Source organism: Pavona decussata, unplaced genomic scaffold (assembly GCF_977016875.1).
Source record: "Pavona decussata unplaced genomic scaffold, jaPavDecu1.1 SCAFFOLD_140, whole genome shotgun sequence".
Taxonomy (NCBI): Eukaryota; Metazoa; Cnidaria; class Anthozoa; order Scleractinia; family Agariciidae; genus Pavona; species Pavona decussata.
Genome location: NW_028145553.1, coordinates 2,387,501 through 2,410,000, shown reverse-complemented (window position 1 = coordinate 2,410,000; position 22,500 = coordinate 2,387,501). Strand labels below are relative to the sequence as shown.

At 41.1% G+C, this 22,500-nt stretch overlaps 3 protein-coding genes across 4 annotated transcripts in view; 1 reads left to right on the top strand and 2 right to left on the bottom strand.

The window, feature by feature from the left end:
* The window catches only part of LOC146466999 (acyl-protein thioesterase 2-like), a 16,641-nt gene extending 15,562 nt beyond the window's left edge, over window positions 1-1,079 (bottom strand). Inside the window, exon 1 of the mRNA XM_085126710.1 lies at window positions 944-1,079. Within this exon, the coding sequence (XP_084982836.1) occupies window positions 944-997 (54 nt within the window). The 5' untranslated portion in view covers window positions 998-1,079. The remainder of the gene's footprint in view (window positions 1-943) is intronic.
* Window positions 1,072-19,869, top strand: LOC146466998 (ribonucleases P/MRP protein subunit POP1-like). Its single transcript, XM_085126701.1, has 6 exons — window positions 1,072-1,523; window positions 11,849-12,097; window positions 12,475-12,562; window positions 13,225-14,034; window positions 14,953-15,231; window positions 18,128-19,869. Exons 1-6 carry the CDS (start codon window positions 1,209-1,211, stop codon window positions 19,366-19,368), a joined length of 2,982 nt encoding a protein of 993 aa, XP_084982827.1. The 5' UTR covers window positions 1,072-1,208; the 3' UTR covers window positions 19,369-19,869.
* Window positions 19,589-22,500, bottom strand: part of LOC146466964 (uncharacterized) — a 76,009-nt gene continuing 73,097 nt past the window's right edge. For both annotated transcript variants that reach the window (XM_085126699.1, XM_085126700.1), the window contains exons 33-34: window positions 21,582-21,860; window positions 19,589-20,811 (exon numbers count right to left, since the gene is read on the bottom strand). In XM_085126699.1, coding sequence (XP_084982825.1) covers window positions 20,473-20,811; window positions 21,582-21,860 — 618 coding nt within the window. In that variant the 3' untranslated portion in view covers window positions 19,589-20,472. The remainder of the gene's footprint in view (window positions 20,812-21,581; window positions 21,861-22,500) is intronic.

Genomic DNA, 22,500 nt, shown 5'->3' with positions numbered 1-22,500 from the left:
CATGTACCTTTGTTACTGCACAAAGAAAATTATACATCAGACTGGTTTGAAAAATTTTAAACTACAACACATCTACTTAAAATTGGCACATACAAACTTTGTGTGTGTTTCTTTCAGGTGTCAAGCAAGCCTCAAGTCAGAATATTTAATATGAAAATACAATATGGTAAACCCATTGTATACCCATAAACATTTCAAAGCATTTAACATACAGCTGGTCTCTTGTTACAACTAAAGGATCATACATTGCTAAAAGGTTTTTAAATATTGAGTTGTGTTTGATACATGTAACTCTGTTTTTTAATCAGTATATATTACAAGAACATAAACTCAGGTACATGTACAGATGTTCTGGAATACATTTTGGCCAATAATTATGTTATGTTTGTATTGCAGATGTGTATGTAAAGTCACTGAAACACCTTTTTGACTCACATTCAAAAGTCGTTGTCAAATATTTAAGTCATACTAAAACCATTATGCAACACCTGCCCCCAGAGTGATTCATTTTCATCATATTTTTTTATCACTTTGCAGCGATTTCAATATCGATTCCTTTCTCTACACCATGAATATGCAGGAATCAAGTATTCTTCCAATCTGTTCCAATATTCGTTCGAATATCAATCCACGGTTTTTCATGATTATTTTCAGTGGAAAAATACGAATAGAGTCGGAGTTCTGGAATATATAGAGTATATAGAGGAGAAATTTCGAGGATTCAAGAGAAGTTAGTTTCAGCGATACGATATAAGCTTAATACGAGCCCTAGTATTTTCTTCGCAAATTTCACGAAATCAAACAAATGAAACTCCAAAAGCTTTTCAATATCCCGAGCGAGGACTCTTTCAAGAGTAAAATAGCGCCCGGAAGAACTGTTAATTGGACTCATAAATGCTCATTATCACTTCGATCCCTACTTAAAATAGAAGTGTATACTCACCGAAGCCGTATGTTTTGACGTTGCCTTCACTGTTACAAGTTGAAGAACCGACATCTCATTGCCCCAAACGCAAGCCAACAAAAAGAAGCTGTAGATGATGGGAAATAAGGAGAAACTGCCTGCAAAACAATGCTGCAAAACGTTCTGGAAAACCCAAAGCAGGCAAACCACCGCTGCGCAATCAACAATTCATCTCTGAACAGGTATGCGCATATTGATTTGAGTGAAACCTCTGAGCTGTGTGCATGCAGCTTCAGAAACCAAGATGGCGTCTACTGCTGCGGAGAAAAAGAGTGCTAGTACAGGTCGTAAAAGGAAAAGACCTGACATTCCTGGTTTTACACTTTCTGCTGGGCCCACACCTGAAGTTATTTCTCAAGCACCGAGAGGAATTAATGCCGCCGAATTCGCCGAGGCTCGCGCTCTGGAAATCAGCAACATGGTGGACGCCATCAAGGACGCTGACAAAAGAAGTGGAAAGCGATTGTTTCAAACGCTTCCCAGGCACATGAGGAGACGAGCTATGAGCCATAATGTCAAAAGAATGCCCGCTCGTCTTCGGTACCGGGCTTCGTTGGAGGTATGTATAATAAATGTATTGAATTATATATAACACGAAGATCAGAGCCACGTGGTCTGATTCAATCTCCTCTTGTTACTTCCACACTCCCGCCCGGTCTTTCCAGCCCCGACGTACACTGCAGCACACTGGGCTGGATCCATTCTGGCTCTTTAACAAGTGATTTGCACAGGTAGACAGCCATTGGCTTGCCCAACTACTGACCCCCCCCCCCCCCCCCCCCAGGAAGGGATGCTAGTCTATTTCACAATGCACAGCATGAAGGAGTCATGAGGTTTAGTCTCTCTCTCTCTCTCTCTCTCTCTCTCTTTAGAAAGTTCATTACGTATCTGCTACTTTCTTTCACTATCTGTTTTTACAAACCTAAATATAGCTGAAAACACTTAAAGTACAACAATTTAAAAGTTCTCACCTCAAAGAAAAAATACACTTCTCGAGACTAAATATTTATTGCATATTTATTGAGATATTAGTGTCGAAAGTCGAAGTTGGTAGCAAATACGGAAAGCTTGGTACGTCAGTCAAAAATTGCGTAAAATTTAACGGCCAAATCAGATTTCAAAGGTCTTGAAATCAATAAAAGTCTCTGTCCAACCCCTCTGCAATAGGTTTATTTTTTATTTCTATCCCACCTTTATTTTTAAACCAAACGTTGCATCAAGCTATATATCCGACAACACTTCAAAGCTCACATTTTTTACAAATAAGCCTGGAAAGATTTTACTTTAAAATCCTTAAAATCAATATTATACATGTTTCTTCTTTGGGTAACCTCAGCGCTTGTTAACTATAAGTCATCCAAGTCAATTTCAAAGGTGTCCATGGTATTTTAGCGTATTTATTTCCAAAACACGATTAGGTAGCAAATACCCGTTTTGGTAGCATATACCCAATTTTACTGCCGCTTTTTTTCGCTTAAAGAAATCACCTGAATAAAAAGCTTCATAACAAACACAGGAACAGTTCACTATATTGCGCTTGTTTCGAAGTAACCCGACCAGAAGTCGAAGACTGAATTTAAGGCTTATTTAGCCTTTTTTGGCCAAAAAACATAGAAAAATCACGTTTTTCGTCTTTAAAATCCTTACTTTTTTTTACTATTGTTTTATTTTTTAGGTAGGCTTAGAACTTGTTAAGAGTAACTACCCCAAACCAGTTTCACAAGTGTCCGTGGATATTTTATATCTGTTTCCAAAAACTTGTTTTGTACGTAGCAAATACCCAGTTTGGTTTTCGTCGTTTTTGCTTGAGGAAAGAACCCGGATAAAACAGTAACGGTTCAGGACATTACCATTTCAAAGTACCCTGAAAAAAGTAAAAGACGGATGAAAATGCTTAGTTGTGTCGTTCCAGAACATATTCATGCCCACCGCTTGGACGTTAATTCTTCCTTGGGGGAGGGGGGGGGGGGAGGTCGTAGAGGTCCCTTCCATCTCTAGAGGTATGGATATTTTCTGAACAAACACATTGCTTATGCATGTTTTTTTTTTTTGTACCGAAGAGCTGAAAAAAGGAAATATTAGGTTTTACCGCTTTTGTAGCTTTTTATATCGTCAGCCAAAAACTCCACTGAAACGCACACGTGATTATATCTTAATCTTATCATAGACGTAATACTGCCCTAATATGGCCATGGTGCACTCAACATTCGTCGTCCGTATACAACATCTATCGTGCGTGTGTGTCAGGAATAAATATAGCAGAGTACTATAAACAAGTAACGACCTCGTGCAATTTCGCATGCACGACAGTCATCAATACACCGTATTCGTATTCTCGATAGTGAACTGGAACTAAGTTTGCACGCGACGCTTAAGCGGGGGAATTTTTTTCACATGCAAATAGTTTCTAATATATTCCCCCGCATGAGCCTCCATTGCAGGCTCGATCCAGTTCAATACTGAGAATACAAATATGGTCTATTCTCCCCATTCATGATCAAATTTACGTCAAATGCAAAGATTTTTGTTCTTTTCTTTTGTTAGTGTTAGCGTTTGCATATCCATGTCCACTTTTGCCATCGCAAAACTAGAGTGATTTTAAGCTGAGCCAAAAACATAAATAAGGAATTGAAATTGCCTGCTAAAACGTATGAATCTGAAACGTATGCTATGTAACGGGTGTTCAGATGAGTCTGTAGACAGAAAGTTATGATCAGTTTGCCAACTATATCAAGTCAGCATCTTTAATTAATTGCTAATTAAGGAAATGAAGAAAACAGGAACCTTAATTAAATGTCCTTTTTATCTATCCAGGTCTGCCCACTTACGTAGCACAAGCTAAACAAAACTTAACGTGATATAAAGTATTAAGGCATTGTTTACATATACCTCACAATTAACAGCAAAGAATATGCATGACTATATCAAAAAATGTATCTAAAATATGAACCAACGTGTTAACTGATATGGAGTAGTATAATATAAATTTCCACAAAACAAGATCTGCCAAACAGTAAATTGAGGATTGTTTGGACGTAACATGACGTAAAAGGTGTAACACCTCAAAACAGGCCGCCGAAATGGCCTTTAAGTAGCATGAACATAAACAGGTCGGTTTTTTTTTTCTTCAATAAAACCCTTTTTAACCTGATGCCTGCTTTTAATTACACCTGGAAGAGGAACTCTTATGTTTTCTCGCCGGATGCAAACCAAAATGTTTGCTTTTTCTCAAAAGGCTGCATTTGAGCTGTTCTTTGGTAATCTATTGTTTCTACTATCTATACTATTTGTGATATTAGTAGCAACCACATTACCTTGCAAATCGAAATGTTTCCAAGAAATTGCGGAAACAGATTATTAATTTTAGCTCTTAAGATTGGCCAAGGATTGTAAATTATAAGCAAACGCAGGCGCAACAATATGTGAGCTACCCTAATACAGACGCAAATACAACCGCAAGCGAAAAAAAAAAAAAAAAACCGGAACAATGCCCACACGGCTAGATTCTCTTTTTCGTCTGTCATCTTAGAAAAAAATAACACACCTCAATTGCTTTACGTACGTTCCTTAAACGTGCGTCATATTTGTGAACATTGTTGTGCTTGCGCTTACTATAGCATTTGCGCTTTAATTACATGAGCACGCTATTATGTCAATAACAAAGTCCGCTTTGGCTTCTTTCTTGAAGAACCCGAAGGGAGGAAGGCGATATGTTTTTTTTTGTCATCACTTCTTTTTCTGCTTTCTCTGATTTGCACGACGAGTTTCCTGGCGCACCTTGTCTGTTAAGCGTTGCTTCCATTTCCTTAACTCCTCTTCGTCTTCTGTTTCTTTCACCAGGCCAAGTTCCTTTGATCTGGCATCATCTTTTACTTTCTGCCAAACAAGTTCCATCTTAATAACGTTATTATTCACGAGGTCTTTTGTCATGCTGAGTAGGTGGCTTGTTTGTTCCTCTGAAAACTTCCTCCAAAATCTGGAGTCCTCGGATATTACGGAGGGGGCATTTACTGGACCAGATAGATCACTCTCACACACTGCCGAGGAAAGAAATCTCATAACCCTCTCGGAGCTCGTCTCCATCTCACTAGGAGGTGAGATGTCCTTTCGGTATTCATCACTCATTCGTCGGAGCTTTAAGGCGATAGCTTTGAGCGAATGTGCTTTTAGTAAATTGCTTGTCGAGACTTTTTCTTTTATTTCACTCTCGTTAATAGCCCCAGTCGCTATTTCCTCTTTGAAAAGATCTCTCAGGTCATTCACTTCTTCCTCCGTCCATGGGGCTGATTTCTCTTCCTTTGCGTGATGAATATTCCCTGTCTTCAGGGAAACGAGCTTCTTGACAGCTCTCCGACCCAAATCAGTCTCAGTTACTTTATCTTGAACTCGATAGTAGCTTGCTTGTGTCTGTGACTTGTGTAGAGCCAGCGCAGCTAAATGTTCTTTCTCTTCTGGCATGTACACATGCACTCCAGTTGCGAGCGATTTTCTGACTATCGTAGCGGAGATTTTGCCCTTAGTCTCGATTCCTTCCCTCTGGAATGTTCTGTAAAGACAAGTGGATACTTGCGAACTAGTCAGCGACACGCCATTGCTTGAAAGAAATACTTCCTCAACCTGCGGAGCTGATGCTGTAATTTGGCTTTTGATGGTTCTCACGTACATCTCTATGAGCTTATACAAATCATCATAAACCCAGACAACAGCTGCGCCATAAGTGTCAGCAGTTTTGTGATCATTCACCAGCATCCTGTATCGCGCTGGATCTTCCTCCGTACCAGGATAATACACGGCCTCCTGAAATTCGCTAACTTTCATATTGGCAGCTACTCCACTCCTCCCACTGTTATCTATCAGCAAGCGCGTGATCAGCCAGTCACGCACTTCACAATGTGCTTTGTCACTGAGAACCTTTGAAACATCCTTTCCACCACTGGTTTGTTCCGATGATGAAGCGAGTTGCTTAATTGCATTAATATGCTGATTCCCATGGCAAATCTGGAAAAGGTTCTTGCTTGAAAGCAGTTTTTTTTCATCTTCATCACGCTTTTCAAGCTTTCTCTTGGCAACTTTTTTCTTCTGGGCCGCTGACCATGATGACATGAGGTCGCGTCGTGCATTTAATGTCTCCATGGTTGCATTGGCAACGTTCTTATGTTCCTGAATAAGAAATTTGTAAAATAGCTTCAGGCTCATCAAATAAGATCTCACGGTTCCCGGCTGATAACGATTTACAGCATATGCAAGCCAAGTCTTTAAGACAGTGTCGCCGTCTTTTCCAGGAATTAACAGCACATGTACTGCGGGGCGTTCCTCTTGATTTTTACTAGTGACTGTTTCTGTCAGTGTCAACCTCTGGATAACACTTTGCACTTGACTCTTGTATTGGTTGGCAATCTTTTCATTTCGATAGCCGCCGTCAACTCCAACCAGCCACGTGTAAAATTCCAAGAGTAAACCATCTCCTGCGCTTTCATCTTTCTTGTTTTCAGGTTCTTTTTCACAAGAAGTCTGTACATGTGTTTCGCAGTCGCTTGGTACCCATTCTTGATCTAACGCATCATCGTTATCACTTGCATCTCCTTGAAATATTTCTTGAAATATTTCTTCTTGACTGCATTGATCTCTCTCTTCGAAAGCTCGCCTGAGATCATTCTCTGACTCAGTAGGAGTCTTAAAGGTTAAGCCTTCCTTCTCTTTTTCCTCGATGAACTTGTTGACTACTTCCTTCCAGGGCTCTTCACGATCTAAATGTGAGCCGCTTTCGCAGTTGTCTTTACCGATAAATTCCACTAACCCAGTTATCAATTGCTCACATTCTTCAAGATTGCAGGAAGACGTTTCAGTCGAACATGCTTCACTAGATTCTGTGTCCGAATCGTCATTTGGATCGTATTCTGTATCAGATTCATCGCTGTCAGAGACTTCAATGACGATGTTTGCTTTGTTGTCCATGATATTCACGATGGTAGCATCTTCCTCAATTTGGAGATCACTTTCGTAATTTTTATCGCCATCCGTGTTCTCTTCCTGACTCGTCTGTCCTCGGGACCCTGTCTCATTACAGGGATGGGCACTCTTAGACTGTTGTTTATTGTTGTTCCACACCCTCTCTGCTAAGTCGTCATACTCTTCATCACTGACTCTCTTCTCTTCTTGATGCTTCTCCCTGATTATCTCTTCTTGTTCTTGTGTATTGTTTTCAACGTCAAGAAGTTTATGGACCCTCTTAAACTTGCGTTTCTTCTTCTCATGAAATCGCGCGACCAAAGCTTTACACTCTTCGTCGCTATCGTACTCATCTTGAGTTTTTTCAATTTTCTTTGTTTTGCGCCTTTCATTTTGATCACGGTCGCAGAAGCTCTTACGCAGAATTCTAACACCTTTCTGTTCCTGTGTAACCAGAGTGACATCGCTTTCAGGACTTGTGGTTTTGTCACTTCGCTCATCCTTAACCAAATCTTGTGTCTTGCTACTATCTTCTTCTAGCCAGTTCTTTCTCCTTTTTCTCCCCTCATCTATGCGTGAGCCCAAATCTTTAAGTGCAATTCTTGGGGCTTGGTCTAATGCTCTGACATAACTCGGGCTGCCTACCTCTAATTTGTGCACGTTTGATTGTAGATGTTTGTGAAGTTGGAATATGGGAGTTCGCTGTCTTTTGCAGGGGGATAACGGGCAGAACTTGACCCTACCCTTAGGTGGCTTCTTTTCACCAGATAAGTAGACATGTAGTTTTCGTTTAAGTTTGGACATGCCGTGTACCTCCTCCTGGTGTCGACTTAGATTTTGTACACTTTTTCCACACTTCAAACATTTCTTCGGAATCCGTCTTCGTCTTTTAGGTGGATTTGAATCTCCTACGCAAGGTGGGGCTTCAGTGTCGACAGAAGGGCCTTCGTCAGTACCTTTTCCAACCTCGCTCATTCTTTGAATTGCAGGCAAAGAAAATAAGAGAAAGTTTGAATGAATATAAGTATCATACCCATTTATTCCTGTATATAAGAACTTCGCGTACGCTTAATTTTGTGATTCTATACGGTTTTCGAACGTAAAATTTACATTCCTCTCCCATCCCCACAACCGCCACACACACATTTGGAGCATTAAGTGAAAATGATAATTATTGACATAGGTGACTAGTGTGACTATCATGCATTGCGATAAGAAAATTACAATTTAAGATGCACATAGCAAATTGAAATTCGTACGGCCTTTACTAACCAGTTTCTCAAGGTCTAATTTTCGCACAATCTTCATAAATGCTTCTAGAGAATGTGTCCGACACAGAGAAAACAGTAATTTTATTGGGTAATACATTTGCAATGACGCCCTTTATTTTCCAAATACAGAATAACGTAGGCTGGCAACCACTTTTGCTTTCTCTTCCGTGTGCTATTTCTTATATTAGTATATACCACACAAGTGAAAAGCACTTTTCGCACGCGCTGATTGGCAGCTCGGAGGTGATTAGCCAAGTACTATTCACCTCCGAGCAACCGAAAAGAAACAAGATGGCTTCCCGTTTTGACACGGTCACTTAAGAGGAAATTATTTCGATAAAAGAGGCCGCTGTTAGAAAAAGGAAACATAAATGGAAACAAAGTTTGATTTGACGGCATTGAATGGTAAGTTATTTTATCTCTTAACCTCATATTCTAAGGCGAAAAATGAAATAAAAATCCCTTGTTTACGAAAACTGCCGAGCACTAAAATTACAACGGAAACAATAAAGCATGTAAAATTTTTTAACTCGGTTTCAACAACAAGACGGATTTCACAGAAGAATTGAAGAAATGACACTATAGGAACTAAACAAGTGTCTCCAAAAGTTTTATTTGTCTGCAGGAAAGCGAGGCGGAACTTTCTACAATAGGAAATCGCTTACTGCATGGTGCGCGGAATCTTTTAAAATTTAATACCATTTGTCGGTATTATAGTTATTCAGCTTGTGTGGTATATACTAAAACAATTATTCACCTGTCACCCGTTACTCGACATTGAGTCACGCTTAATTGTTGTTCAGTGAAGATTTTCACACGACAAGGACATGCGGCAAGGACACGTAAATATTAAATATATATATATATATATATCGAAATCGCAAGAAAGACAAGGAGGAAAAAAACATAAAATTCATGAAAGTCAAGAAATATACATTCAATAAGCTAAATACATGTTTGAGGCAAAGTGTTGCATTACGGGGACGTTGCAAAACACACGGTGGTAGATCAGTCACGCATGACTGCACCGACCACGTGCGTTCTGAGTGAGTAGACATAGCCTGAATATGAATGCAATATTTCAGAAATGACCTTTGCGATTTGTGCGATCTTTTGTCTCAACAAACTTCTTAAAGATCTCCACAAATAGAACGCAAAATGTATACATAATTATCCTTGCTTAAATATAATGTTAATGATAACATCGACTTGTTCGAGACATGTTTGAGATTCAACGCACGGAAAGATCGCAAACATTTAAATTGCACACTTACATCACATCGATTTCTGCAATGTGTACATTTAGAAGAGGTCTGCAGATACATTCATCTCACCAGTGAAAAATCTCAGTTAATAACGCCGTAAATACTACAGGAGCTGCACAAACCTTCACGAGATACTCGTCGCGTCGCGGACTTCCTGACAGAACACGTTTTTCAAGACCGCTGGTCAAGTGAAGAAGCGGCGCGTTCAGTAAGATGGTCTGCGTATAAGTTACCTATTGAGTCCCGCCTGTGTACTGTAAGGCCCCTTTTCTTTTCACAAACTAAACTGGCAGCGATCGTTCTTTTTGTTTTCGACTTTGCCAACATTTGGCAGTGCTGGATTAAAACTGGGAAAATGAAAACGGCCAACAATTAACCCCCCCCCCCCCCCAATCCCTCCCAGATAAAATAATAATAAACGAAGAAGAAATCCACTAAATCTCTGCTGCTGCTGCTGCTGCTGAAGAAAGTCCAGCTTGTCGTAAAAAAAGCAATCTTTCGGTATTCATTATTTAGTAAAAAGAGAAACCCTTCAGGTGGCTGGTATGTTGGCTAATAATGTCCGCGGCTGAGAGATTGTCCGAAAAATTAATTTTGCTTTGAGGGCAAATGTGAAATTTTGAGGACAATCTCTTAGCCAAGGACATTATCAGCCCACAAATCAGCAAGACAGAAAGGGGTTTAGTTATTTTATAACCCTACCATTAATTTTCATATCGCGCAAAAACCGCTCGTAAAAAAGCCAGTGTTGAACTAATGGCGGATGCACGCGATAAACGTCACAGTAAACAAGTACATTTGATTGGTTTACCGTAACTTTATTTTCACTGTGATTATATAAAATGACTCAGTTTAAGTTTGCGTAGGACTAAATCTTAAGTGTACTCCTAACTTTCTTAACCCTAAAAGACGTCGGCAGCATATTTTGTCGACTTTTTTGTACTTTTGCGATCAGGGGACTCTACAAAACGAGTTAGTTTTCTTCCATGTAAAGTAATTAAGTTGAAAAGGTGAAACTCTTGTACTGACTTTCTTCCTCTGGCTTTGTTTTTTTTTTTTTTTTTCTGACGGAAATAGTCGGAGGACAAATATCGACCCAGGCGGTGGTTATTGCGTCTTTACCGTCTCGTGATTTTGCACCACGTAACATAAAATAGCCAATATATAAAATCCCGCGAAAATAAATGGGCGGGTTGTAATTACTAATACGTACTACTGTTTGGTTATAAATACCCTTGGTATTTGCTATGGTAGATATTACCCAACTTTTGTAGCAAATACTCTCTGTCGGTATTTGCTACGGTAGCAAGTACGTACGTCGGTATTGGCTACGGTAGCAAATACTTACCTTTGGTAGCCAATACCTACAATGAGTATTGGCTACGGTAGCAAATACTTACCTTTGGTAGCCAATACCTACAATGAGTATTGGCTACGGTAGCAAATACCCTATGTGGGTAGCAAATACCCACGACATTCTGACTCTCTCTCTCTCTCTCTCTCTCTCTGACAGGAGGACAGCTAGTCACTTCATGCTGGGTAACCTATGATAGACTAGCATCCCATCCACATGGGGAGAAGTAATACTCCCACACCTGTAGTTACTCTATACCAGTGGGTTCCTGTGATGAACTAGCATCCTATCTAAAAGGGCAATAATCTCTTACTCAGAGTCCTCAGGCTTTTTGGTCATTGGGTGGGCGCCAGGAGAGACTCCGGGGTACTGGAATTTTATTACCGCCTATTACCGCAGGATTTCTGTGGTAAAACAGTGGAAGCCATTACAGGGCAGCCAATCAAAAAATTTAAATAAAATTGCAGTTCCCCAGAGTCTCTCCTGGCACCCACCCACTGTCCAAAAAGCCTGAGGACTCTGGGTACAATATTGCAAGGGCAGTGGTAATCCTCCTGGTCACTGCATGCTGGGTATGTTGTGATGGACAAGCATCCCATCTAGGGGAGTTGTAATTCTCCTAGTCATTACATGCTGGGCATCCTGTGATGAACAAGCATCCTATCTACAAGGGCAGTAGTAACTCTGCTAGTGACTTCACACTGGGTAGCATGTCGTGGACTAGCATCTCATCCAGGGGGAGTAGTGATATTCTTTGTCTTTTCACACTGGATTTCCTGTGAGAGACTAGCATCCCATTCAGGAGGGAATAAACACACTCCAAATCACTTTATGTTGGGTGTCTTATGATGGACTGCTATTCATCTACATGTAGATGGGAGTAGTAATACTCCTAGTTGTTTATGTTACAGAAACTAGAGTTCATGATCGGGATTGGTACTCACAGGTCATCTGGCTGTTTCAGTAAAGTTGTATTGGATAACCACTTCAACTTTTATAATTTTATTCATAACCCAAACCTAAAATAAAGGTTCTCCCTGTACAGATGAATAACCCAGCCAACAGATCTGCTGAAGTATCAAAGAAGAAAAGTAGGCGCTATCGCCGTAAGCCCAAAAACCTGCTAGAAGAGTACACTCGCCGACAGCGTGAGCATGTCTGGCTAGAGACACATATTTGGCATGCAAAGAGAATGAAGATGGTAGATGCTTGGGGCTACAAACTTGCAGATCACCCAAATGATAAAGGTTTTAGAGCAGCATATAGGGCTGTGAAGAACAGTTGCATCCTACAGGTATGTGTGACTACATTCTTGGTTATGATATGCAGTTTGATGGCGGAATTTTAGATCTAGTGCACACCTGTAACACTGCAATCTGCTCAGTGTTAATGAAAGTTGCTTTCAAATGAAGAGCTGGACGTGCCGACTGGCTAGTTTACAGTAATAGCATACTTTAACTTTATTTAGTTGTATTTCCACATATACATTGTATGTACATGGTAATTAGCAGTGCAAAAATGTAGAAGTAAAATTTCAAAAGGTATACAGTGTCAGGCCAAACATACAGTACTGCCATCTTAGTAGACTAACAAAGTTATCTTAGTAGTCAAAGAATACTGATTTTTATTTGCACAAATATATTAAACAATAATATTGCCTTTGTTTGGTAGGACATTTCATTTTATGGTTGTATTGAAGTAAGTGGTGTTAAGAGCCGGATCATACAAGCCATGAGTCTATTGACAAGTCAAGAAGCAGGTTTGTTCAACATCCTTTAAATGCTATTCACGTATATATCATATCAGTTTGAAATTTTTAATGGGAAACTGTGCGAAATCATCTTGAACACATTTTTAAGGTGAGTCAGACATTTCAGAAATTAGTCAACAATGTCCAATGAAGAGCCGTTATTTTCAGCTTTGATCCTGGTCTCTGCCTTGATGTCTGCCTTAACTGACATGATTCCTTTGCTTTACTTTGTCTGTGTTTTCCTCGGTGTGTTTTGAGTGGGTACCAGAAAAAAGTGAGCAATTAACCATAGCAAATTAAAATTAATGTACTTGTTGTAACCCTCCAATGGATTAGCATCCCATCCATGAGGGAGTGCTTCTGTCACACTCCTTTCTGCTTGATTCTACAGAAATTGGGGCCTGGTTGTTAAAAAAGGGGCTAAGATAACCCAGAATGAAATCAGTTTTGTTTTCTGGTTTATAACTAAACAATGTGGGTCACATTCTGACTTTGGTTATTTTAATGAAATATAAACTCTGAGTTTGAGTTGACCAGTTTTTGAACAACCCAGCTCAGAGCTGAGACAAGTCACTGCTGCTTGCAAAATAGTGGTTATTGATTGATACCATAATTACCTTGTAATACTTGAATCAGTATCAGTCATCTTATAGTCCTTTTTTTTACTACAGGGTTAACCATTGGTGCCAAATGCTATGTAAATGGCTCACGGCAAGGAAATGTCATGTTATACAAGTTTGATCAGTATCCTGTCGGAGCACTCAGTCCTGTATCATTTCTCTGGCGACAGCAAATAAAAACAGACACACCTGCTGCCACAAATGCAGAAAGAGAAAAACAAAATATTGACAACAGCAAAGGCACAGAGGGTGACATTCTCAAAAAAGACACAAATTCCCAGTTGTGGGTTTGGGCTCACCCTGCAAGTTTCCATTCAGTTTTTGATGCAATAAGCAAAGCTTGCAGTTCTGTGGGTAGAACGTCAGTGAAAAGGGACTGCAAATTTCCTGAGGGTCTTAAAACTGACTGCATTGACAAGCCAGAGCAATCTGACCAAGACAAGAATTTGCACAGTCCAACCATCAATGACATTGAACATTCAGAGTTGGCCGTCATTTCTCGTCGATTTGATTTGCTCAGATTTCGTCTCACTGGACCTCAATCACATGCTCTCCTGGTTAGTACTTTGACATTGCCCGCCAGTTCATCAAAAAAAGATCCTTCAGATAAAATTATCAAGAGAGACTCAACATTTCTTTGCAAGGACAGCAGTTGCAGTAATTCCTCCCAATGGTGGCATAAGTCAGCAAATGAATCACTGCCACAAAATGTAAATGTATTATGGGATAGACTTAAACAGGCCAGTTTCCCCTCAGTCCTCCCCCCTGGGTGTATCATTGGCCTCACTGTACTTGATCCTCGCCTGGACCTTCCTGTAAAGAAGACAAGCATTGCTAATGCTACAGAAGGAATTAGTTCTGGTAACTATGTGTATTTAAGTTCACAGATTTGAAAGTACCGTTTTTCCAGTATGTTTTGTAATTTATTGTAATTTTTATTTTCCATTATGTCCTCGTGCTTGTCTTGTCCCACCTCAACTAGCTTTGTGGCTATTTGCTGGACAAGCAACTTATATCAGAATTTTTTGTTGTTGTTAAGTTTTAAAAATAAAAAAAAAGTACCCTCCTAGCCTTCACACAACTGTAGTTAGTGTGTAAGGAGGAAGGAAGGAAGGAAACGAAAGGAGGAACGAAGGAAGGGAGGGAGGAAGGAAGGGGGGAAAGGAAGGAAGGACTGAAGGAGGGATGGAGAGAGGAAAGAACGAAAGGAAGGAAGGAAGGAAGGAAGGAAGGAGGGAGGGAGAAAGGAAAAAAGGAAGGGAAGGAAGGAAACGAAGAAAGGAAGGAGGGAGGGAGGAAGGAAGGAAGGAAGGAGGGAAGGGAGGAAGGAAGGAAGGAAGGAAGGAAGGAAGGAAGGAAGGAAGGAAGGAAGGAAGGAAGGAAGGAAGGAAGGAAGGAAGGAAGGAAGGAAGGAAGGAAGGAGGGAGGGAGGGAGGGAGAAAGGAAAAAAGGAAGGGAAGGAAGGAAACGAAGAAAGGAAGGAGGGATGGAGAGAGGAAAGAACGAAAGGAAGGAAGGAAGGAATGAAGGAGGGAAGGGAGGAAGGAAGGAAGGAAGGAGGGAGGGAGGAAGAAAGGAAGGAAGGAAGGAGGGAAGGGAGAGAGGGAGGAAGGAAGGGAAGGAAGGAGGGAGGGAGGGAGGGAAGTAACTTTTAAGGTCAGACATACTGAGATACTGTTGCCAGAATTTCAAAATTTGAATTTGTCAAGTTAAAGCTGTTTGAACTACTTTTATGCGATATCTAACCTACTGATTGTACTTATTTTGTTTGCCTCATAGAAGAACCATTCCTTGATGAAGACGAAGCTGTTAACTCTTGCCAAATGAAAGACAATGCACCATCATTTGAACATGTACTGACCCACTGGCCAGCCGATGTTGCAGGTTCACATATCTGGGATGAATCAGTTCGCCTTGAAGTAAAAGAAACCAAAATACCTGAGCAGGAACTGAACCGGAGGAGGTCTGAGCTCCTAGTGCCAGGCTCACAGCTGGAGTTGAGTGAGGACGAGATCTCCCACGTTCCCTTGCTGCTTATACAGCAACCTGGTTGCTCTGGTAGGTAGTCTTACAGCCCAATTCTAAGGAGGCTCGCAGCAGTTTTTCTGGACGTAGAGTGGAAGTTTTAAAATTACAATCTCGCATACAAGATAAACTTTGATCTCCTTCATACTACATCATCATTTCAACCTATGATCAAAGTTAATTTTCTCATCGGTTTCCAAAGCAACAGCTGTTACCATAGCAACGGTAGCGCATGGCCTCTCATTTTAAACAATTTTCGATTATCTCGAAATCTAGTCAGACACTTTATGACGAAACTTGAGGGATTTAAACTACTCAATCTAGACAACTTGTAGGCGAAATTAGAATAAAATTCTGTAAGAGCTTTTTCAATTTTTTTTTCCAGATTTTGAGTGCTGATTATCATTTGGAATGTCTTGAACGGAAAACATCTTTTGTCACACACAAACACATCTCTGACGAAGGGCTAGCGCTCAAAACATCAGCACTAAAATAAATCTCTTTACGGTGGCTAAATTAATCAGCTCTGTTGATGAATGCAAATATTCCTTTCCGCGCCCCTCGATCCCCCCCCCCCCCCCCTGACCCCGATGCAGCACCACAGTTTCTTTAGAAACAAACCCCCTTATCCTTTTGTCTGACTGGGTTTAACTCTCTTTCTTTTTCACTATTTGAAGCAAGCTTACGGACGGTGCCTACTTTTGTTACTACGCATACGTTCTGCGCATCACGAGATACTCGGGTTTCCTATGGGTGGTGCCTATTAATACAGGAATATTTTTGCGCGGGTTAAAATTATGCGGCGAAAGCAGAACTTAGCACGATTTGAAGCAAGCTTACGGACGGTGCCTATTTTTGTTACTACGCATACGTTCTGCGCATCACGAGATACTCGGGTTTCCTATGGGTGGTGCCTATTAATACAGGAATATTTTTGCACGGTTAAAAATTATGCGGCGAAAGCAGAACTTAGCAAGTGCTCTTGGTATCCAAAAAGAAAATTGGGGGTAACCATACATTTTTCAGAGATAATAAAACTTCAATTTGGGAAAAAACTGCCATACAGTGCTTTGTATTTTACTGCATTTTAGAATTATTGTTGTTTAATTATCTCTAAAAAAATGCGTGGTTACCCCCAATTTTCTTTTTGGTTTCCAATAGCCCTTTCGAAGATCTTTTTTTCGCATAGTCATAAACTGCGAAAAAATTATTCTGTGTTAGTAGGCACCGTCCTTAATTAGTTAGATTTTTAAGGTGGGTAATCAAAACAGGAAGCTTGTGGCCATTGTCAACTTTCCCAGAAATAAGTCCTGAAATAAATTATTTAGTCAACGGAAGTAAGCGGAAAGCATGACTTTCATTCTCATTAAACCTGTCATGAAGAAGCTTTTATAGCTAATTAGTTTGCTCTGTTTAAAACGGAAATGATGCGAGTCTATGTTAAGTGGATCAGTGAATGTAAACAAATGTTGTTTAAGCAACGTGTGAGTGTTTTTAACTGTAATTAGATAATGATCACGCGAATCTTTTCTGCGTTGCATTCTAAAGAATCGTCGAACGTTTTGAGCAAAATGCCAACTACTCGTAGAAATAGAACAAGTTATTGTTGAGTTGTGCTTTTTGTATGGAAAACATCAACATTCAGCGAGGACTGGGTATTATGGCGAAGTAAAGAGTTGTTGACTTTGTGAAAGTTGTTTACTGTAATCACTGAGTTGTTTGCTAAAGGCTAGACAGCTGAATATATACAGGAATCCTAAAATAGACTACGAATGTTTGGTTTATCAACAGAGTTGATAACTAAAGGTACATACCGTAAAGAGATTCGAGTGCTGACGTTTCCAGTCCTTCTTCAGAGCGGGACGTTAATCGAAATTCCGCTCTTAACCCTTTCACTCCCATGGGAAATGACGTATTTTTGTAAAACCGCAACTGAGATCCCCTACACCAACTGTAATACACCAATTAAAAGGTTTTATCTGGGGCATTGTATAAATCATTCCAGCAAAGACAAAGGAAGTAACAGAAAAGAATGAAAAGTGTTTAAAACGAGAAAATAAAAACCTTAAAATACATCTCACTTCTCGTATACACTGGGTATACCCCTAAACTATAGCTTCATTTCTCAGCACGTAGTTTTCCGGCGCGTAGTTTCTTGTCAAATGGTGATTTGGTCTTAAAAGTGTAAGAGGAAAACATTTACCATCTTTCTTTACTACCACACAGCGCTTTTAACATGGCTGATCTTATCCTAGTAGTATGTCACATGTGGACCTAGTAAATGACCTAGCTCGCTATCCCCCCGGGGAGGGGGGGGGGGGTATCCCTATAAAGGACTATACTGGGAGGCTCCGTCTGAAAGGGGTACCTTATTCAGGCCGGAGGTGTGTGAAAGGGAAGGGATTTCTAGAACTGAAGTATAGAAAAGAGTAGGGAAAACAAGTTTTTAATAGGGACGGTTTTCAAAACATCGAACAGACCAGCCTAAAAGAGATGCAGTGTGTTAAGGGGTACCATTTTCTATGGAAGTTATATGAAATGGTTACCTTTTCTGTCGAAAATGGTATATAAAAGCTGGGGTAAGGGTTTGGACCTCAGGGTGGAACCACTCCCCCCTCCCCTCCCCGTCCCTTCCTCCGGGCTCGCAACGAGCCTCACAGTAACTTAGTGGTCAGAGCATCCAACCGGTGCACGGAGGGTCATGGGATCGATATCCCTCGGGGACTCAGTTTTTTTCTTTTTTCCTTGCTGGGCTGGTGACAGGATGACATTTCCGCTTTCAGTCAATATCAATATCGTTAGATTTTGCTATTGAGGTTCTTATAATCAAGTAGTTAAATTTGTCTAAATCAAGGTTAAAATGACCGGCAGAGCTTCCCACTAACCAAAGAGGATTTAGCAGACCTGAACTTTTCTCTCTGTTTCCTAGATACCAGCAGAGATACTGGCGTCAGTGTTGGATATGGCAGCGGTTGGGACATCATACTACCCAGCGGATGGGCCATGGCATTTTGGATGGCTCTTGTCTTCCGAGGTGCAAGAACAGGGGGACTACAGGAGAGTCAAACGTTAGCCCTTGAGCAAGGAGTGCCATTCTTTCCAAATGACTTCCCAGACACCCCGGCGGGTGAAGTATACAATGCTAAGTTGAAAGATGACGGAGAGACCGAGTACAAGCGATATCCACCGGCAAAGAGGCCAAACTACGAAAAGTTAGGTTCAAAATGCCCTTTCAGTCCACCATGGAGAGAGCTTGTTAATGACTGGAACTCGTCTAGTAGTGTAACAGGTTTAGGAATCAAGACCACAAATGATGCCACTAACACTAAAATCGTTGCAAGTGACTCTACTCAAATTGACGATTCTGTTGTCCAACCTCTTTCTTTACCAGTTATTTCAAGAGATTTGCCCACCGAAAACACTGCTGAGACAGACGACCTTACCAGGATTTCTAACGAGTCAATAGCTCACACCAAAGCTAACGCGATTGCGAGTAACTCCTCTCAAATGGATGTCTCTGTATCCCAGCCTGTTTCAGTGCCTGTACCCACTGAAAACACTTCTGGTTTTACTAAAACCGTCACTGTCGCAGGTGAATCTGCTCAGATGGTTGGCTCCATAGTCCAGCCTTTCTACGTCTTACGATCACGCTCAAAGCTATCTACCTTACGGAGCTATGTCTCACGTTACAAACAGAGACAGTTAGGGGGTTTAAAACGCCAGAACATAGCGAACAAAACTCCCGCATCGTTGAGTAATTTTGATTTACCTTCCATTGTGAAAAGCGACTCGAATTCTCTTGTTTGTGTGCTTTTGCGAATGGTCAACCGCAGCGTCCCCGTACCCAACTCCGCCGTGGCGATTCCTTCAACGGAGGATACTTCAAGACTCGAAAAATGCAGGGATTTTACCGGACCCTTAGAACCGCTGCATAAAGGTCCAAAGGCTCACTGTAAGTCCTTGAGAAACTCTTGCACCAAAGAAATCGTAGGATTTGTATCGTCGGGTCATTATTCTCTTTCTCGTGGGTGTGGGTTTGGAATAGCGTTCTGTGCTCTGCCCGGTCTCGTGAAATTGCTCTCATCTTCAAGTTCTACTGGAGAGCTGGTCGTGTTAGTGCGAGGCTCTTCCACTCAGCAATACAGATTTGCTCATGTGACGATATTGTAATCCCCACGTTACCCTGCTAGCAGAGATCCCGAAGAAAGGAAATATTGTGAGCACTACTTAGGGAAGTGGCTTTTCCTGGTCCTAGCTTTTCACTATTCCACTCTCAGTGTTTTTGTTTTTTTTTTTTTTCCGTGCCTTCGCCTTTCCTTCGCTCTCCGCCGGTTAATTTGGAATCATTAGCAAGATTCAGTTTTCCCAGAAAGAAACATCGAGACCTGCCTACAAACAGTTGATTTAATTAAATTATTTTTAATTATCAGTTGTTTTTGTACAGTGCCACCCTATGATAAAGAGCAAGGATTGGACCTTGTTCTTTTCCAGGGTCTTTTTCAATTGTAAGATGCGCGTGAAATGGGAGCGTGAGGTTTGAATAGACGCTGTGCTCGTGCGCATCAACCCTCGCGCCCTACGATTTAATACCGAGTTTACGCAACAGGACGACGGCAAATTGTGATTGTGTGACCAACGTGACGTGACGGCCAAGTATTCATGACTCTAGATTGTAACATTCCTACCGCTCGTGGTTTTCACGTTGTCACAGAAGAGAGAACACCAGTTTTAGTCGAAAATCGCCGAAAAATGTGAAGGTACTAAGATGTCATGTTGGTCACACAACGATATTTCACCGTCCCCTTCCTCAGCCGTCCTGTTGCGGAACCTCACTAATAATAAGCAAGAGGACTGAGGACGAGTCGGGATTGCACTGGGGTGAAGTAAATAAACCTTGTGGTTATATAATTTTTCTTGCTTCATGTAGTAAAAACAGAACTGGGCAAAGTGGTACAGCTGTATTTGTGTTGTCTTTTCCAAAAATTGAGTGACTTGGAGAAAATCCGAAATATTGGTACATTTTCGAGCTGCGCAGTAGACACCCACCAAAACTTGGGAGGGGTTCCCCAGGGGGCTTTCGTTAACGCAGACAAGCAAGTGGGTGTTATTTGGATATCTTAAATACATAAGCGTAAATTATAGGTATAGATGTGAAGCATAGCAAGCATTTTTGCGTTATGAGCCACCTCGTTAAGGTAAAGTTCTGAACTTTAGCTACGATGAACTTTTCCTTTTTTTCTGAAGCTGAAATCTTTACATTACTCCTAACAGTCATCAAGAGGTAAGTTTCCGACAGTATGGAAACCCACTGTAACCACTTTTACATCTGTCACACGCTCGACCAATCACGTTCGGTCGGCAAGCGCACTGTCCGCCAAATGATTGACAGCTAGTTTTAGTAGAGCCCATGCTATCGCAGTCGCAGGCTAAGGCGCCGTGGTTGAATCGAGTTGTGATGGTGAAGGCGGAGCTGAGGCAGAATTTTGATGACGATTCTTTGAGGTAAAAGTCGTGTTGGCCGCAGTCTTGGATGAAGTCTTGCGTTACGTCGATGGGTTTTATTTCGAGAAGAGATGGAGAAAATGATGACACTGGAACAAGTAGCACGTAATCCTAAAATGTGAAAAAAAGAAAGAGATCAACAGAGTTGTTGCATGCATAATGATGACCATCCCACGAGCCTTGTTCTTGGTCAAAGCGGACTAGTAAGTACAAGCAAAAGTTTCTCGCGTGATTCCCTTTAGACAGGATGCACGCGTGGTTGAGCTGACTTTCGAGGTTGGCGCATATTTTTTTTACCAAGTTGTCACTGCATGAAATTATTCGTACACAGTCAGCATACAAAGCCGTTTACGGAAAACATAAGGACATGATTTTATAAGACCCCGTATAAGGATCAGTATACGTCAGGATATGCCAAGAAAAATCTTACACTTTTACCAGGATTCCGTAAACACAAGTATAAGAAAGGAGACGTATACTCTTCGTTACACAGTCCTTATACATCGGTGTTCTTATATGCCAGTATCTCTTCGAATACGTTATGTATACGGACTTACAATACCAACCTATACTTGTTATTTCATGCAGTGCGACCGTCCAACGCGAGTCTCTCAATACTGTTTACGTTCATAAACCCGCGCGCATTTTTGCATTCGCGTATAACTTGCGTCTACTTTATACGTGTCCGTTTGACCACCCACCCGTTGAGTTAATCGAGAAAGGAGCGCGCTACCAAGCTCGGCCCTAGGTTCACTCATAAACGCCACAACGCCTGGAACGAGGCTGGCAATTTTCAATCATCGTATCTCCTGCTCCAAAATCGTTGAATAAAAGTAACGACTGCTAAACCCTAAGCGATAACTAATCTCTAAGCCACTTACAATCCAAACACCTTTATCCCCTGGAATCACCAGGCTGATTAGTATGTTATTCTGTCGTCCAATGTAGATCGATTCGCTCATTCCTTCCCTGAACTGTGAGGTACCTATGGCTCTACAGCCTGACACATAAGGACAGTAGCGGAAGGTCAACAGGGCTGACGTGGAACGCTGTCCACTGACAACAACCTTTCCCAGGAACGAGGAGTAATTCGGTTGGTAGAAATGCACGATGACGTAATAGCGCCCGGGACGCGCGGTCCCGGAGACGAACACACTTTTCTGAAAACAAAAGATGAATTAAGTGAGTTCAGGCGTTGATAACGTCACCAAAAAATAAGACGTTTCGAGACCGCTGTCCCTTCATCAATGGATCCCACTCATGAGTCATGTACTGCTCGTAGTTATATGCTACTCGTATCAAACACAGTATTTGCCACACTAAAGCCCGTATGCAGGTGCGAGTTTTGATGCAACTTTCGTCGCAATCTCACTGCAATTTATCTCGCAAAGGGCTTCGACTTCAAATCGCAGGTGTAATGGCTGTATACATTTTCTGAGAAACCCTGAAAGTTTGCATCAAGTTTCAAACATGTCTGAAACCGACGAATCACGCTAATATCGCCTCTAGTGTACACAGGCAATTTTTAACTCCAACTTGAGGAGGATAAAAGTTACATTAATGCGCCATCAAAATCGCACGTGTAAACGGGTTTTAAGATAAATTAAATATTGTTTAATACTTAGATACTATGGATGCACAGCTGTCTAGACGCGCAGCGGACTTCAAATCCAAAGAAAAACAAAGCATATCCTCCGAAAACCGGAAAATTCTCCACACACAATCTTGTGGGAACTGTACGCGTAGATTTAATTTCCATCTCCCGTGAAGAAAACACTGACAAAAGAGTAGTGAACCATC